The 17,887-nt window shown below is 43.1% G+C and overlaps 1 protein-coding gene across 6 annotated transcripts in view; it reads left to right on the top strand.

The window, feature by feature from the left end:
- The window catches only part of nfia (nuclear factor I/A), a 215,403-nt gene that overhangs the window by 69,843 nt on the left and 127,673 nt on the right, over window positions 1–17,887 (top strand). For all 6 annotated transcript variants that reach the window (XM_067596058.1, XM_067596055.1, XM_067596054.1 and 3 more), the window contains one exon: window positions 6,039–6,567. In XM_067596058.1, coding sequence (XP_067452159.1) covers window positions 6,039–6,567 — 529 coding nt within the window. The remainder of the gene's footprint in view (window positions 1–6,038; window positions 6,568–17,887) is intronic.

Here is a 17,887-nt window from a genome sequence, read left to right as displayed (position 1 = left end):
GTAGAAAATAGACCAATAAATATAGAAATATAAATATAAGAAATGCAAACAGACGTGTGAGACTCAGCTGAAGAAAAACCTGCAACAGACTCAACAGCCATGAATGAAAAACATAAAACCAGAGAGCTGGCCTCTAATCCACTGAGTTGATCACATTTTGATATATTAGATATCAATAACAGATTATATTAGATATCTGAAATCTGTCCCAAAATAAACATCAATCACAGGAGTCAAAGCAACGGCTGAACCGAGGAAGGTAGATTCTTCATTTCCAGCACAAATGATCTTTTATTAGAGTGATTCTGTTGAGTCTTAACAGATAATCTACATCTATTCACCACCTTCCCTCAAGTTCAGACTCTTTCTAGTGCAGTTTGTGGTGTTTTGTGGTGTTTAAGAGCCTCGATTGGTCCAAACTCTCAGATATCAGCGACGTCTCTTTATCAGTCCGGTAGCCGAGTCGTGTGCAGCTTGTGTGCAACATACTGTACATGCAGTTTGCATAAATCTCCCTCCTCGGAGTGTTGTGTCGTCGCTGGCGTCCTCCTCCTCCTCCTCCTTCCTCCTTCCTCCTTCCTCCTCCTCGTCCTGCATCACCAACGGCGAAGTCTCGGCGGCTCAGTCGGGCCTCGCCGCTGAGCCGCCCGAGTGACACGCCGATAATTCCCTCAGTGTGTGGGTGTGGGTGTCAATAGACGAGGAGGGAGGGAGGGAGGGAGGGAGGCAGGGAGGATTACCATTATTGCTCCCCCTAAATGACTGTTATTCATGGGGTTGTTGTTACAGGCCTGTTATTTGGAGCCCATTACATCTGTCACCAAGGTGCAGAGGGGGAACGTGTAAGCCTCGGTCCGGCCCTCCGCAGGTTTACAGACGCTTATTTCCCTCGGAGGGAAAAACGCTGAAAGAAAGAATGACCCCAAAAAAAAAGAGAGGAAGAAAGGACCCCGGGGAGCCGCGTCACTCGTCCTCCGCACCACCTTTTAACCAGGCGGCCTTTTTATTCAGCACACAAATCTGATTCCTTCACTGAACAAAACAACCTGCCAGCGAGACGACATGATGTTCACTTTTTAATAATAATAATAAAATAAATTTTAAAATAAAGAGCCACAATCAGAAGTCATTTCTGCCGGCAGTGATGCAGCAGCAGCAGCTTCTCAACCTTCAGATGCAGAAACATTTCTGACAAAATAAATTCCAGAAACAAGAAGAGAAACAAGGATTATTATCTCAGACCAACTGGCAGAATTTAGACTTGTTTGGAAAAAAGCAGAAACAGGTGTTTAAGGCCAGATGTGAGAGAGAAATGACTCGTTTATAAAGAAGCTGAAGTGGAAACAGCAACAGATCGGCGGCCGGTCTCTCACTGAATCTGAGAAGAAAAATATTATATTTTCTTAAAACGAGCTGCTAATTTTGTGTCTCCAACACAAATCAATCAATATTTCTTCTCTCTAGTGCAGCGATCTGACACTTATTTCTATTAAATATCTGACACAACGCTGATTATTTCACCAGAAAAGCAGATTTTTCTGGTTTTAAGAGCTACGAGCAGGTTGTCAAGGTGACATATAAACAATGTTAGACGGTTGTTGTTTGCAGTGTTTTGCTAATCAGGACAAACTGCAGAAAATCTACAATTTAAGTCAATTACTGAGTCCCAGAATGACGTGTTTCCCTAAAATAATCCTTTAAAACAACCAATCAGTTGAAATCATTTCACATTTCCAACACAAATCAGCTGGTTTTTAGTCGTTTTCTTGATTCCAGTTTGTTTTTCATTATTTCTCCTGAAATAACAGAAGCAGCTCTGCAGAACAAAAACTTCATTTTATTTTGTTGAAGCAGGTTTGGAACAGATTGTTTGCAGTTAAAGAGTCCGAAAATATTAGAAACCCCCCAAAAAAAACAACTATTAGTTTGACATAATTCCATGTTTCCATATAAATCAGCTTCTATCTGGACTCGGATGCAGAAACAGGATTATTTTGTTTCAAGACACATTTCAGAAAACATTCCTGTGAGTGGAGGGAAAGCTGAGAACAACAGGGATTATCTCACCCCGCTGGCAGAAAACCACGCTTTTTTTTTTTTTTTAAAGGCTGAATATGAGACGGAGTGACTTGTTAAGTGGGATTTTGTTTGCAGCGGACAGACAGAGTGTGAAAAAGCGGTGGAGGAAACGTCGGCGTGGAGGGGACGGTGTGAGCGGGTCAGGAAGCTGAAACGCTGCACTGGGCTGTGAGGAATGTTGGTATGTGGCTCAAACGAACATCCAGAGCTGCAGATCCACTGTGGAATGTGTGTGTGTGTGTGTGTGTGTGTGTGTGTGTGTGTGTGGAGACGAGGCTGAACACATCATCCGTCCAGCCGCTCGTCGTTCCTAATAACCGCCCGAGGACACACACACACACACACACACACACACACACACAAACAGAGACACATCTCACTCCGAACAGAAACCACAAATAACAAAAGGCGGCGTTCTCGGCCGTCCTGGAGTGAGATTTCAGAGCTCAGAAAGCGGCTGCAGGTTGGCTGCAGAGCTGCTGGAGGCGCTTTTGGAGACAAACCCGTTCGCCTGGACCGTCTCCAAGAAGAAACAATGTGCTGTATTCAGACCCCTTGACAAGGGAGGGTGAACAATGTTATATAAAAAAAAAAAAAAGCAATGCAGCTGGCGCTCTAATGCACAGCCTTTAGATATAGTTTCCTCCTCTGTGTGTGTGAACGTTTCAACTGACATTAAGATGGAAAACTTCAAGAATATTTAACCCCGAACGTCGACCTGAAACCCGAAAGGTTCTTTAAGAAAGAAGAAGCTCATGGGATGTGTGAGAGTTCACACTCAGATGGAAACATATCGACTCGCTGCAGACTGCTCCTTTAACTCCAAAATCTTCTTATCAAGTCATTTCTGAGTCTTTAAAGTCTTTCTAAAGCGAAGCAGCGTGGTGAGATTATTCCTCGTCTCAAGATATTTATCAAAATATATTTTAGTATCTTGAACTAAAGTCAGAAAAAGGTGAATTGTTGCAACAGAATCGAAGAAAATGACACATAAATTCTAGAAATTGGATGATTGATGTTGAAAAAGCTGCTGGTTCACTCACAATATTAACACACAAGTTTCTAGAAAACAGTTGAAACAAGTGGATATTCTGACTGCACATGTATTATCAGACTCTGCTGAGGCTCCTTCTCGTAAAGCGAGTGAAGAAATGTGAGAATATTTCAGTTTGTTTCCAAAAGAAATCAACTCTTTCTAAAATAAAAAGATAGTATGAGGCAGCTCACTGTGATAACAACACCTGGGAAGCTGGGAAATATTTCAACTTCACTAAAAAATTACAGACAAAATCAACTTGATAGAGATTTTTGCAGCGTGCATGCAGTGCAACACTGGCTGCAGAGTGTGTGTGTGTGTGTGTGTGTGTGTGTGTGTGTGTGTGTGTGTGTGTGGCTCATAATGCATCCACATGCCACCTCAGTCGGAGGCATTTGCACGTATCAAGATGTGTGTGTGAGCCTCTTTGATCTATGAATAGTCGAGTGTTTTTTATATGTGGCTCTGGAGGAGGAGGAGGAGGAGGAGGAGGGGTGAGGAGGGCCTCCAGCCTCCCCCCCCTCTGATGGGACTCCCCCAGACCACCCCTCCATCCCGTCCCGCTCAGTAACCCTCGGAGGGGTTTGTTTTTTTATCAAAATAAGAAATGTTCCATGAAGATGTTTTCTGTCCGTCTGCGTTCTCTCTCTCTCCGCTGACGTTTTCATTGTTTCTCTGTGATGCAAACGTTGTTTTTCTTTCTCTCTCTCTGCGTCTGTGTTTAGACGGACAAACTGAAATGACAGGTTTGGACGGAGCGTCGCCGCAGAAGATCTCAAAACAACTTTGACAGCAAAAGAAAAAAAAAAAAGGGAAAAAAAAGTGTTTTTAGGGCGTCGGATTGTTGTGATGCTTCATTTTGTGTTTTGTTCGGATTATTTCACCACAAAAACAAAACTAAAATTAAAAAAAAAAGATTCCAGAGAAACAAACCTGTAAATGTGTGGAGCGATGATGAGGAGGCTGTAACCTTCCTCACATCGATACATGAAACTAACAGAAACGTTTTTCCACATGACTCCGTTCATTCCTGTGAAAGTTGCTCAGTGATGCTGTAAAGAAATTACCTGGAAGAAAACACACTGAGCATGCTCAGTAGGCCCCATGGAGCATGCTCAGTAGGCCCCATGGAGCATGCTCAGTAGGCCCCATGGAGCATGCTCAGTAGAGACTTCCGGTTTAGCCCTCCGGCTAACTTGAGACTTTTAAAACATGATCAGACTGAATGGATCAAATTCTGATAGTGAAACGAATCATTTTGCAGGTTGTGATGCTCAATAAAACGTATCTGCTGATTTATAATTCTTATTTACTTATTTTCACAACGTTAGTCGATGTGAAAAACTCTTTTTGGGTCCAGTAGCATCACGTATCAGACCTGGAAGTTGTAATTACACAGTTTGGCCGCTACGTCAAATTGGCGTCCTAGCCCGGCGCCGTTTCCGGGGGCTCGTCCTTGACTGTCATCTCGTCGTGTCTTCTTCTTCTTCTGCAGCGGTTTAACGGAGCGTTAGCGCCGCCGGCTGTTTATCTGCTAATATTCAGACAACAGCAGTGGATGGAAACAAACATTCACTACATTTTCTTTTTTTTTTTTTTTACGATTTTCTGGGAATTTTGTGCAACATTTCGATGGAAAGAGATGATGGCTCCTGAGCTGGAAAACAAATGACTTCATAAGATATTCAGCAGTCATGATAACGATGGAACAGAAATCATTTATAAAGTATGAAACGTAGCAGATTCTTGACAGTTTAGTGAGATAAAGTTCACTTGTCTCCAAACTTTATTGATAGTCGTGCGATGACGCTCATGTCGAGATGACACAAGTAGAATCCAGACTTTCTGAAGGTCATGAGCCTGAAGTCTCTCGAGTGTGTGACGCTCTTAAAGTTTTAAAACATAATAAATCAGGAAAAAAAAACAGGACAAAACAATTTCTTATCCAACATATTTCTGGAGACGTTCACCTCAACAACCTGAAATAACATTTAAATTTTAAACGTCTCTTTAAGCTTCACATGAATCTCAACTGGCGGTCGTGTGTTTGTGTTGTGACATTTCAGTCTAATGTGTTTCACATCCTGGCTGCGTTTGTGGTGGTTTGTGGTTGGGAGGAAGGAGGGAGGGAGGAGGAGGAGGAGGAGGAGGAGGAGGAGGAGGAGGGTGAGAGCAGGTGTAACCAACCCCAAATTGAGTCTAATCCATGACATGCCGTCTAAACACATTCCCACCCTAATAACTGCACCGCTCCCATCAACCAAAAGCCACATAAAGCACCTTTAATACACCTTTAATCCTCCTCGGCACGTCAGCTGCGGCGGCGGCGTGGTTGTTGGTTGTTGGTTGTCGGTCGGTCGGTTGTTTGTTTGGTTGTTTGGTGATTTGGTTTGAATCTCACATTCCTGCCGGAGAGGCGAGACACTGCAGGGTCTGTGTGGCCCTGAGAGACGCTGCTGCAGGTGCTTCATTAACCTGCCCGTTAAAAGTTACAGGAAATGAATCATTTCTTCTCTGCTTCAGCTTGTTGCTTTATTTTATTATTTCTCTCTTCTGCTTTTCTTCCTTCTTACCTTCTTCTTCTGCACTTTTTTTGTTTGTTCCTTCTTTCTTTGCTTCTTTCTGTTCTTCCTTCCTTCTTTCCTACTTTCTCTCCTCTCTGTTCTTCTTCTGCTGAACTAAAAGCTTGAAAATCCCCAAAATCACCACGACTGTTCACATGATCGCCGTGTCTTTCTTCTCGATTGTAGCGCAGCTGTTTTTATATTTCAAGATCTTTACTCACATTTCTAGTAAATTCTTGCAACATGTTGATTTGTACTGTAATGACTCTAACAGACTGTTGAATAATGTGTTTTTTAATTGTGGTATGAAGGTGTTTGTCACTCATCTCCTCACCGCGTCTCTCCTCTCCGTCCCTCAGGATGAATTCCATCCTTTCATCGAAGCCCTGCTGCCCCACGTCCGGGCCTTCGCCTACACATGGTTCAACCTGCAGGCCCGCAAGAGGAAGTACTTCAAGAAGCACGAGAAGCGCATGTCCAAGGAGGAGGAGCGCGCCGTGAAGGACGAACTGCTCAGCGAGAAGCCCGAAGTCAAGCAGAAGTGGGCGTCGCGCCTCCTCGCCAAACTGCGCAAGGACATCCGGCCCGAGTTCAGGGAGGACTTCGTGCTGACGGTGACGGGGAAGAAGCCGCCGTGCTGCGTGCTCTCCAACCCCGACCAGAAGGGCAAGATGAGGAGGATCGACTGCCTGCGCCAGGCGGACAAAGTGTGGAGGCTGGACCTGGTCATGGTGATTTTATTCAAAGGGATTCCCCTCGAAAGTACTGACGGGGAGAGGCTGGTAAAGTCTCCTCAGTGTTCGAACCCCACCCTGTGCGTGCAGCCGCATCACATTGGAGTTTCAGTCAAGGAGCTGGATCTGTACCTGGCCTACTTCGTTCACGCCGGTAAGTCCCAGACTCTCTTCTTCATGTGTGTGAGTGTGTGTGTGTGTGATGCTGAGCAGCTGTTTGTCCCTCAGCAGAACTTGTAGATGTTTGTGTGTGAAGCTGTTGGTGTGATGACGCCGCTCACCTCAGAGAAAAAACACTCTGAATGTTGAGCACGAACGTGATGAAGATGATCCCACCAACACACATCATCTTCACCCACACACACACACACACACACACACACACACACACACACACACACATTTATTCTGTTACACAGTCTGAAGAATATCAGCTTCTTGTTGGTGTTTTGGCTTCTGGCTTCATATCAGCTCTCTGTTGTTGTTGTTGTAGCTTTTAGTGCAAAGATGATAAATTCTTATCAACGTTACTGAACAGCAAATAAAATATAAGAACAAACTGCAACAACAAGTCAAAGCAAAATAATATATTTGGTGGATATTTCTCTGTTTATTGTGGATAAATATTTTATTCTATGATTAATTATGGACACTGTTGGATGATTGTCAGGGTTGATGTTAGTAGTCTACGTAGTTTACAGGACTGTGGTGACTCCTGCTGGTGAGCTGCCTCCGTCTGTCTGTCTCACAGTGAGTTTAACGGTTGCTGATCTGTGCTCCGGGTTTGTTGACGAGGAATCATCTCTGCTTACTGGAGTCGACTAGCTAGCTAGCAGCAGCCTGCACACATGCATGTTTATACATGTTTCAATCCTGCAGTCCTGTGTCTGTAAGTGTTCGTTAGCTGACAGGACACAGTTCAGCGTGACACGTACTGGACAGGAAGTGTGGAGGAAGTGGAGTTTATGGGTTGGAAGTGATTCAGCTACGGTAAACCTCGAGGGACAAACACGTCAGTCGGTCACCTCCTGCTCTGCTTCAAGCTAATCACACTTTGAGTTTGTATCTGTGTTTGAGGTTTGAATGCTTTCAGTTTCGTCTGGTAACGTATGTAAAAGCTCAGCAGGCTGTGGCTATTTCCTGGAAGCAAACTCAAAAAAAACAAGTATCAGTGGAAAAGATTCTTGTTGAGTTTTTTAGCAAACAGAAAGAGACGAGCAGTGAAACGTCTCCAGTGTCAGATTGAAACTCTTGTTGTCAGAGTCGATAAAACTCAACAACTTCAAGTCTTTTTTTTTTTTCTCTCAACTTTGTTTATCAGCTAGTTTTGAGGATGAAAATCCAGCTTCTTCTTCCTCTTCCTCTCACAGCGAGCTGCTCCGTCTCCCAGTCTTCTGGATGCAGACAAACGCAGCGTTATCTGCTGCAGACAGCCAGAATTTCATCAGCGGTCAGTAAAGCAGAAGTCTGAGGAAAAGAGAAAACGTCTTGTGCCAAGATTCCCCCTCTCACCGGCTGCCCTCCGCGAGCCGAGCGGGGCGAGTGTGTTGTTTTTTTCTGGGTGAAGCTGGCACACCTCGCAGGACGACTCGCTCGCTTCAAAAAAAAAAAACACAATTATCTCTGTAGTGATTGCTCAGCACGTTTCCTGATTTCCGACTGATTCCACGGGAAAATAATTTGGCTGGCTGGAATATTTCAGCAGCGGCATGTAGAGGAGATGTTTGGCAGCCGCTTTATATTCTTGGCACTGAGCTTCTTCTAAGTTTGTTGGAGCTTTGGAGTTTTCTTGGAAAAGGAGGACAGCTTCCAGATAGTCGGGTAAAATTATCTACAAGGTTCACTTTCAGATTCCTTCAGCAGCAGGCCGAGGGATTGATTTCCATACGCGATACTTTAAAACCTTCTTCTTTTCATTTCTGCCTGTAATTCAGTCCTTTAAGTCTTCAACAAGTGAGAGAATTTCAACCTGTTTCCAATAAAAATCAACTTGTTTCAACTATTTACTCGTTTTTTGTTTTTTTTCTGTAGTTTGAAAGTTCATTGGTGTCCTCAGAGACAGAAACAAGCTGCTCCGTTCCTCCACAAGAACTTTAACAGGTATTCTCAAAAAAATAAGAGTTTATATCTTTAAGTAAGAAACAACCTCAGCTTTCAATCATGTCACATGATCATCATCAGCAGAGATTGTGACGTTTTAAGCCAACGTGGATGAGACGTCTTATATAAGTTCACTTTAAAAAACCCTGATTCTACGTCAATGTGCTGAGGAGGATCATGTGGTGTAACTGAAAGCTCCAGAACAGCTACTAAACTGACCTTGAGCTAAAACTGTTACATCAGTTTATTTTTACTTTAATATCATTTCTTATTTAAAGATAAAGACACTCGAGTTGATTCCTATTTTAAAAGCAGCAGAACAGAACAGAGCAGCTACTAAACGGACGTCGACCTCAAAACTCAAGAAAAAATATAAAATTAAATCAGTAAAAACTTGAAACAAATCGATTTTTATTGCAAAACATTCTTGTGCAACAATCTTCTTCTCTTGTTTAAAGAGAACTCAACTTGTTTTCCAGGTTTTATTTTGGTAAATGATTCTTTTTCAGGATGAACTGATGAAACCTTGTTTTTTAAGGTCGCTGGTGTTTCGCTGCATGCGGAGCTAAACTCTCAGCTGTGATTGGTCCTGTCAGCAGACACAAACACTCTCCGTCCCTGAAGCTTAATTACAATCATTTCCTCTGGCAGACTGAAGCCTCTCTGAGAACCAGAGACTGCTCCCTTTTCTCTGCTGCGTCCACACTCGTACGTCTCTGTGTGTGTTTTCACTCTGCGGTCTCACTAATCAGCTGTGCAGGTTTTCACACTGAGCTCCTTCACTTCGGGGGGAAAAGCTGAGCTGCACTCGCTGCTTTTTGTGGTTTTATTAAGAGTGGAAGGTCTTTCAGCTGCGAGTGTGTGGCTGTGATTTACGGCGGGGACGGCGAGGACATGTCCCTCACTTTCCTGATTACCTAAAATTGTCCCTCACCACTAATTAGAGTTTAATTACATCTGTGTTTTAAATCAAATATAATTTCCATTGGCTCCCTCGTGGATGAGAAATAAGAGTTTCTGTTGGTTGTTTTTTTGTGGGCTTTGTTCCCGCCTCCCGTACATGCAGTCATGTGATCGCTGGAGGACATTTTGGATGAATCAGAAACAGAGCAGTGAGGAGAAAGTTTCCAGGTGTTTCATCTTCTGTGATGATAGCGTCATGGTAACAGTATCACGTTAAACACGGTGACTGTTCAGCACAACAAACAACAGCAGCTAGTAACAGATAGCATAGCTAGCTAGCATCAATGTTGACCAATCAACAGCAGCATCAGTCATTCTTCCAGGAAGCTGCTTTGCTATCGTGTGGCTACAGGTTTACAGTAGATGAGAGTATGTGTGTGTGTCGTAGAAGGCAGCAGAGAACATTTACTTCATGTAGTTTTGTTGTTCATACAGACAAGAAGGAGGAAACAGAGCAGACAGAGAAAAGAGGAGTGAAATACCTCAAAGACCAGTCACATCCTTCTGATTCCAACATTGTTTTAAACCATCAGTCATCCAAAGTGCACAAACACAGAAGCCTTTTACTGTTCTTTAACTTAAGGTGGATCACACAGAGCTGTGACGCCTCGTCCAACATTATTGTTCAAATATATTTTATCCCGTGTGTAAAACCAGTGTGTGTTACTGGTTATCCATACAGGCATCAGAGAGGAAGCAAAGTGATGTTTGTATCAACAGCAGTTAAAACGCTGATTCTACTGATCATTTCTTACATTTTATTGTGTTCAGTAAAGTATAATGCGATGAAAAGTTCCTAGATTTTTTTAGGGTATGGGGGGCGAGGGAGAGGTGAAGGGGGGGGGGGGGGGGGGGGCGTCCAGACCTCCTGCCAAGTTTATGTCCCCACCACTCTCCAAATCAAAGCGACACCCTCGGCTGTGAGCGAGAAACTGGATTCTGTGAACGAAGCCAGAAGCTCTCAGCTCGTTTTCATTGTCACCACTCGCTGGTCGTCTGTAGAGAAACACAGACGGAGGAGAGACGGACGAGAGACAACTCTGAAGAATGTGTTTAAGTTTTAATTTTCTCTCTCTTGCTAAATTTAACTTTTCTATTTAGAAAAGGTGCAGCTTTCGCCACCCACAGCCGGAGTTTTGAAGCCTTTTCATGAGAGTTCAGGAGTTGGCAGAGGTTTGAGTTTTGTCTCTTTTGAAGCGCTGAATGAGTTGAGAGGGAGAGGGCCGAGGCTGGACGCCCACAGGGCCCCCCCCCCCCCCTCCCCTCTCTCTTCCCCCCGGTCTGGGCGCAGGAGGATCAGGTTTCTTCCTGCCTCTTATTTAAGGCAGTGGAGTCTTTCTGGAGCGGCGGCGGTGATTAAAAGCCATGTGAAGGCAGGCTGACCTCGGGGCTGCGGGGCCAGAGGCGGAGTCTGTCAGGGCTGCCCGAGTCGGTAATTAAATTCATCCCCATACCACTGACTCATGGTGGGGTCGGTGGGGGGGGTGGGGGGGGGCTTTAGGACCAAGAGTGTTGCCCGTAGAAACCGCAGCGCGCTACCAACCATTTATTATTTAATCCTGAGTGTTCAGCAGCTCGTCACCATCAGTGTGTTTCTCACCTTCAGACTCTGCAGGCGTCACGTCTCCGGACGCAGGAAGTCACACACAGGAAGTCATGTGGTTCGGTGTAACGCTCGTAAGATTTGTATCCATATTGTCCAGGAAGAAACCTGCTTTAGATACAGCATTTAAATTATAGATCAATCAGTTGCTCTAGTAATCAATTAGTCATGTAATTAATCATGTTGGGCTGCAACTAATGATTTTTGTCATTATTGATGAATCTGTCGATTATTTTCTTGATGAATCGATTAGTTGTTTGGTTTGTTTCTCACGTCTTCACATGTTTACTGACATAAAGGACAAAAGAAACTAGAAAATATTCACATTTGAGAAACTGGAACCAGAGAATTTGTATTTATTTTCTTTAAAGATGACAATCAATCGATTATCAAATTTAAGTTGACAACTAATCGATTAATTGACTGATTGACAATCCTTCTCCAATGTCTCTTCTGCTTTTCTGTTTCTTTATAAAATTGAAAAACTGAAAATCTTTTGTGGTTTTTGACATTTGAAGGTTTGTATTAATCAGTTCAGATTAATCAATGATGATGAACGGCTGTAATTTCAGAGTAAAAGCAGGTCTTCAGTAACTGACATGTTATATAAATGCAGCATAAATATGACGCTTAAAAATCGTTGGACTTTCAGTAAAATGTGCTGCAGACTGACCTGAAGATGACCCGGTAATAATATCCAGCTGAGGGGAATCCAGTGTGCACGTTTACAGCTGTAAATACGGTAAACAGCTGAGCAGGAAGTAGCTGCTGAGTGTAACAGGTGGAGCTTTTCAAATGAACAGACTTTCACTCATGACAGCAAACCATCCATTCAGTCCTCCGAGCAGTTGCTGAGAGAGAGAGTCTGTGTGTGTGTGTGTGTGTGTGTGTGTGTGTGTGTGTGTGACATCCTCCTGAACAAGCCGGGAGGTCAAAGGTCACACACCTCCTTCCCTTCCACTCAGTGATTTACGAGCGTGCTCAGGGTGGCGGCGGCGGGTGTCGCTATCACAGCAACACTCAACACGTGCTGAAAGGTCGAGGTCACAGCGTGGAGGTCACGATCTCTATCGTCACACCGTTTGACCTCTTGGATAAACATCTCGCCTCCTCATTAGCAGCCAGGCGAGCGCGCGCACACACACACACACACACACACACACACACACACACACACTCTGGTGGGGGGGGGGGGCGTGGTCAGAGCTGAGTGCCGTGCGGCCGGTCGGGAACAAAAGGTGTAAAAAGGGTCGACTGCGGCCGTTCGTCTCCTCTGCGTCTGTGATTTAGAAGCAGCACAGCCTGAAATAAAGATGTTAACATTTATTACAGATGAGATAATATTTATGTGGGCAGTAAAGTCAATTAAACATAATTAGAGAGATGGAATCATAAATGTTTGATAGAATGAGTTACACATTAAAGTTAGTGGCTCTGCGGCGACTGGACGCAGCAGTTCAGTCTGCTGACGTCGTCCTTCCTCTTACGTCAGTCTCACATTCTTTAATCGGACGTGAAGACGAGCTGATCGGCTCTTAGATGAAGAGGAGGAAGATTCCACTCCGTCAGTGATCAGAGTATTGATTCAAGCCAACGATGAACTGATCTACTGACACGTCATGGAGCCACATCGCTGCACTGGCTGACATGACGTTTATTTTGACTCAGTTCACAGCTGTTTTCTTCATCAATAAGTCTGTTGGTTATTCTCCTGATCAATCGATTAGTTGTTTGGTCTATAAAATGTCAATCACTGGTTTCCAAAGTCCAAGATGACGTCTTCACACGTCTTGTTTTGTCCACCACCAGAAGATCTTCATTTTACCGTCATAGAGGACTAAAGAAACCAGAAAATTTATACATCAACTAATCGATTAATCAACTAATCGATTAATCAACTAATCGTTGCAGCTCTAACTCACAACATCCTGCTGCCAGAAATACTCACTGGAGCAACAAAATAGTTCCCAACAAATCTATTTCCTCCTGTTTGTTTGATAAACAATTACTGAGCCTTTTTAAACATGAAACTATATATTTGTGAGGCTGTTTGTGAGGCAGAAAGTATCAGGATACGGACGGACGTTTGGTCTTTTTATTGGATTTGATGACAACAAGAATATGTAGAATATGTTTCTGAAGACACTGATAAGCTGTTGTGTCAGTAGGACAGACTGTGTGTGAGTTAACAGAGGAGAGGTATGATGGTTTATATACAAATAAATTGTCACATTACATATTAGCATGAAAACTGAAAATATATATAAAGGACCAAGAATAGAACCCTGAGGAACTCCACAACTAACCATTAACCCTGCACTGTTTCCTCTTTCCTCCACCAAAGTGCTTCACAATAAAATAACAAATCAATAAAATAGCAAATCAATAAAATAACAAATCAATAAAATAATAGTAACATGGTGACAGCAAACAAGCAGCAGAGATAACATTATAACTGTGTCCCATAAACATTCACACAAAAAAAAGGAACAATTGGAAAAAAAAACAGAAGAAAAACTAGAGTGACAGCTCATTCAGGAAATGACTGAGCCTTTTAAACATGAAACTATATATTTATGAGCTGCTTTTTAAAGATTTATGGGAAAGTCCAAAAAATACTGAAGGAGAAACAAACACATTGTCAGTTTTATCTTTTCAGGGGGATTTATAAAGAAAATAAGAGATGAAAGCAACATTTTCATATTGTGGATCTTTTCTCAGGTTCAGTTTAAATAATAATACATCATATTTAATGAGACAGCTGTCACTCAAACAGTGTGGAGTCAACAGTATAGTAGCATAAAATAGAAACACTTCAATAAAAAGTCAACTCTACTTCAGTGCAGCACTGAATAAACAGACTTTCTTGTGTTTTTGAGTCTATTTAAAGCTCAAATCTGAACATATTGACCTCATTTGGGTTTATTTGTGTCCATCTTGGTGGTGAGCTCATTCTGCGTAGGTGATGTAGGATGTGATGTAGGATGTGATGTAGGATGTGATGTAGGAGGTGATTTCACCTCGCTGGTTGCTTAAGAAAGCTTCTCCAGCAGCACAATTGGAGGATATCTGTGTGTCGGCTAGATAACGAGCCGACGCTCCGATATACAGAATGTAAAAGTTTCCAGAGTCACCGCTACTGCTGCCGCCGCCGCCGCCGCTGCTGCTGCTGCCGCCGTTAGATGTTTATCTTCCTCGTCACCTTATACGACCCTGATACCCAGCAAACAGCGAGTGTGTGTTTGTGTGTGTGTGTGTGTGTTTGTGTGTAAAGACGTTTGACCCAGTTCCCTCCGTCCTCCTGAGCTCTTAAAGAGATTTGGAGCTTCGTCTCTGTGAACTAGTTAGTTCTGACCAGCCGTCCTCTCAGTCTGCAGCAGCACAACTACACACCATCACTTCCTTCACTGCACACCTGACTCCAAACACACAAACACGCAAACACAAGCTTCTTCTTTAACCTCCTCGCTTCACGTCGTCATGACAACAGACGCACGACGCCAGAGCGTCAGAACTCCTGAAAGATGCCAAACATGAGCGACTGATGTTTAAAATGTAAAAAGTAAAAAAGTTTCTGTCTGGTTTTAAAGTTTAGGAAGCTTCATATGTAAAGACTGACTGCCGAGTAGAAAATAAGAAGTTAAAAGTTCAAAACAAAGGAAAGTTAGAACAAAAAATACAAACCGAAATATTTTTATTAAAATAAAAATAAGAAAACTGAGTGTGAACAGACGTGTGATGTGAGAGCGAGCTTCATCCCGACTGTCAGAACTTTATTTTGAAATTCAAGCAAAGATCCTGAAAGATGCCAAACACGACCGACTGATTCAGAGGGAAACGTCTTTAAAATGATACGTTGTACCACCGAAGAAGAAAAACACTGTTTAGCTTAAAGTAAACAGGTTGTAGCAGTAAAATGCATTTAAGCACCAAACGTTCAGGAAGCTTCATATGTAAAGACTGACTGGCAGAAAATAAGAAGTTCAAAATTAAAAAAATGAGAAAGTTAGAACAAAAAAATACAAACTGAAGAGGAAAAGAAAATAACTTTGAAATAAAAATAACAGAATCTGAGTCTGACAGGCAACAGAAGTGCAGATTTATTAAAATATATTTGTAACAGTAACTGAGAGAAAATGATCTTTGTGTCTTTGGAAAGCAGCAGAAACATATTTCTGTTCTTAATAATTTGACCTCTTCAGGCTGAAAACAACAAAAAAAACCCCAAAAAGATTGACTCATAGAAAGAGCGACAATAATAACTATTTATTTATATACTTGCACTTTTGTTTAACACATTAAACGTTTAAGTCACAATCCAGAAAGGTTGGAAGGAGCTGTTTTAAACGAGCGTAGTGCTTCATATTTTAGGAGCTTTCTGTTGGTTCCAGAGTCTTAATGAGCAGAGTGGTAACTACTGCAGCAAGGAGCCAAAACCTTCAAACTGTCAGCAGCTCCACACAAATCTCTGCTGTAAAGAATATTTTTTTTAAATATTTGTAAAGGATTTCACTTTTTGAAGCACTTTTGGAAATAAAACACATGCAGGAGATCCTGTAGGAGCAGTTATATGTTGATTCAAATAAAGCTGAGACTTTATAAATAAATGTCGTCCAGTTTGAACAGACAGCCACAATCCTCTGCTCCATGAAATCTCTCTGACTTTCATAAATCTGTGTTTAATCCTCGAGCAGGGACCAATAAATACGGGACGCCGCCGCCCCGCTGATCGCCGTTAGCGTCCCGTTTCTTTTACACTATCATGTTTGCTTTTTTCTTGTGATTACAGCGACAGAAATGAGGTTTAATGAGCGACTCACATCCAGACTGTGGAGGTCAGACAGAAGCTGCGTCTGACAGCAGACTGGAAGCAGACGGAGGTTTTTCTGGACAGTTTCAGAGTCTTATTGTGGCTGAAATGTGTTTGTTTATGTGTCTGAACTTCCAGCTGCCAGCTGATATCGCAGCGAAGCGTCTCTTTAAGGGGGAGTTTAAGGAGTTCAAGAGGTCAGCTGATGATTCCTGTTGCAGGCAGAGAAAACTCAAACATAGCTGTGTGTGTGTGTGTGTGTGTGTGTGTGTGTGTGTGTGAGGTTTTTCCTTTTCGCTGAGAGCAACAGAATCTGCCAACACGTCTGCGGTGACTGTTGGCTCATGTTTCCTCTCCTTCTTCTTCTTCTTCTTCTGGTCCGGCTGCTGCTCACCAGCCGTCACGTGGAGCTGCTTAAGGCGTAAAACCACAGACTCTGTTGTGGTTCCTGAAGTACACACACTGTGGCCTCGGGAACACCCCCAACCCACCAACCAACCCACCAACCAACCAACACACACACACACACACACACACACACACACACACACACACACACACACACACACACACACACACACACAGCTGACTGCAACAAAGGCTGCGTCACCACATTGTGTCGTTCACGGTCAATGAGCTTTGAGCTCATTCATAAAAATGAAGGTGGTGTCAGAGTTGTGTGTCAGCAGACGGAAGCTTCTTCTTCATGTTGTTTCAAATCTCACAGAAAAGAAGAACAAACTTTATCTCTGCATCTGTTTTATTTTGTTGTTAAGTCAATAAACCGAATGTGCAACGTTATCAGAAACAACAGAGACGTGTTGGTTTTGGGTGGAAACATCAAGCAGCACAACTTTGAAGCCAGACAGACGACTGAACAAACACGCTGTCGGCCAGTTTAACTTCAACTTTAACCTGTCCGTCCTCAAATCTGCAGTCAGACGAGCTGAAGACCTTCAGATAAATAACAAGCTGACACTCGTAGTCGAGTTCAAGTTTGTTGCTGTTTGCATCATGAAGCAGCTGACGACATCAGAAACGTATTGTACAATCAATACGTTTCTGATGGAAGTAAAAGCTCAGAATATCCTATCAGATGATTCCTGCACACACTCACTCAGTGTGTCCATCATGTAGACGTGTTTGTGACCCCGCTGCCACTTCATCGTTTTCTTCTAAGTAAAACAACTTATTCTGGAAATGAAAATATATAAACTATATTAAATGTAGTGACTCAAAGGCTGCGTGATCATGTGTGTAAAGACACATGTTGTGTCGTCGCAGCATCGTGTCAAGTTCAAGTTCAAAATGTGAAACAGTTTTATTGGAGGGATAAACGGAGGAAAGTGTTTTCCTGTTCAGAGCCTTTAGGTTAGTGTTGCCTGCCCCCCCCCCCCCTCCTCCTCCTCCTCCCCCCCGTCAGTGAGGCAGATATCAGCTGATCCCTCGGCGTGCGGCGCAGTAAAGTCAGGTAATCCGGTTTAAAGTGTATTGTCAGCGCTGAGCTCTCCGAGGATTTCCCTGCAAATATTCCAGTTTGGAACATATTTCTGCTCTCGCAGTGACACGAGAGGCTGTTAGAGCCGACTGATCCCTGAACACAACACAAACAAATATCACACACACACACACACACACACACACACACACACACACATACACACACACACGCACACGCACACACGCACGCACACACACACTCACACACAAACACACACACACACACACTCTCTCTCTCTCTGCTTCTCTGTTGATTTCTGGCGTCTGAACTTGAACATAAACATCATTTTCGTGTCATTCTGGAGGATGAAATGTAATTCTGCTCTTCCTGTTCCTCTACTAAAGGTTGTCACGAGTCCAAAATAGAAAACCTACTGAGGACACTTGCATTATGGGAAATGTAGGATGTGGTGTTTTTGGAGGGATGTAAAGTCAGGATGTATCTCCATCATCATCACCGCTGCTGCTGCTGCTGCTGCTGCTGCTGCTGCTGCTGCT

The sequence above is a fragment of the Thunnus thynnus genome, chromosome 8 (genome assembly GCF_963924715.1).
Source record: "Thunnus thynnus chromosome 8, fThuThy2.1, whole genome shotgun sequence".
Lineage (NCBI taxonomy): Eukaryota > Metazoa > Chordata > Actinopteri > Scombriformes > Scombridae > Thunnus > Thunnus thynnus.
Note: the sequence above shows the minus strand (reverse complement) of the source record. Positions and strands in the feature narration are given on the sequence as shown.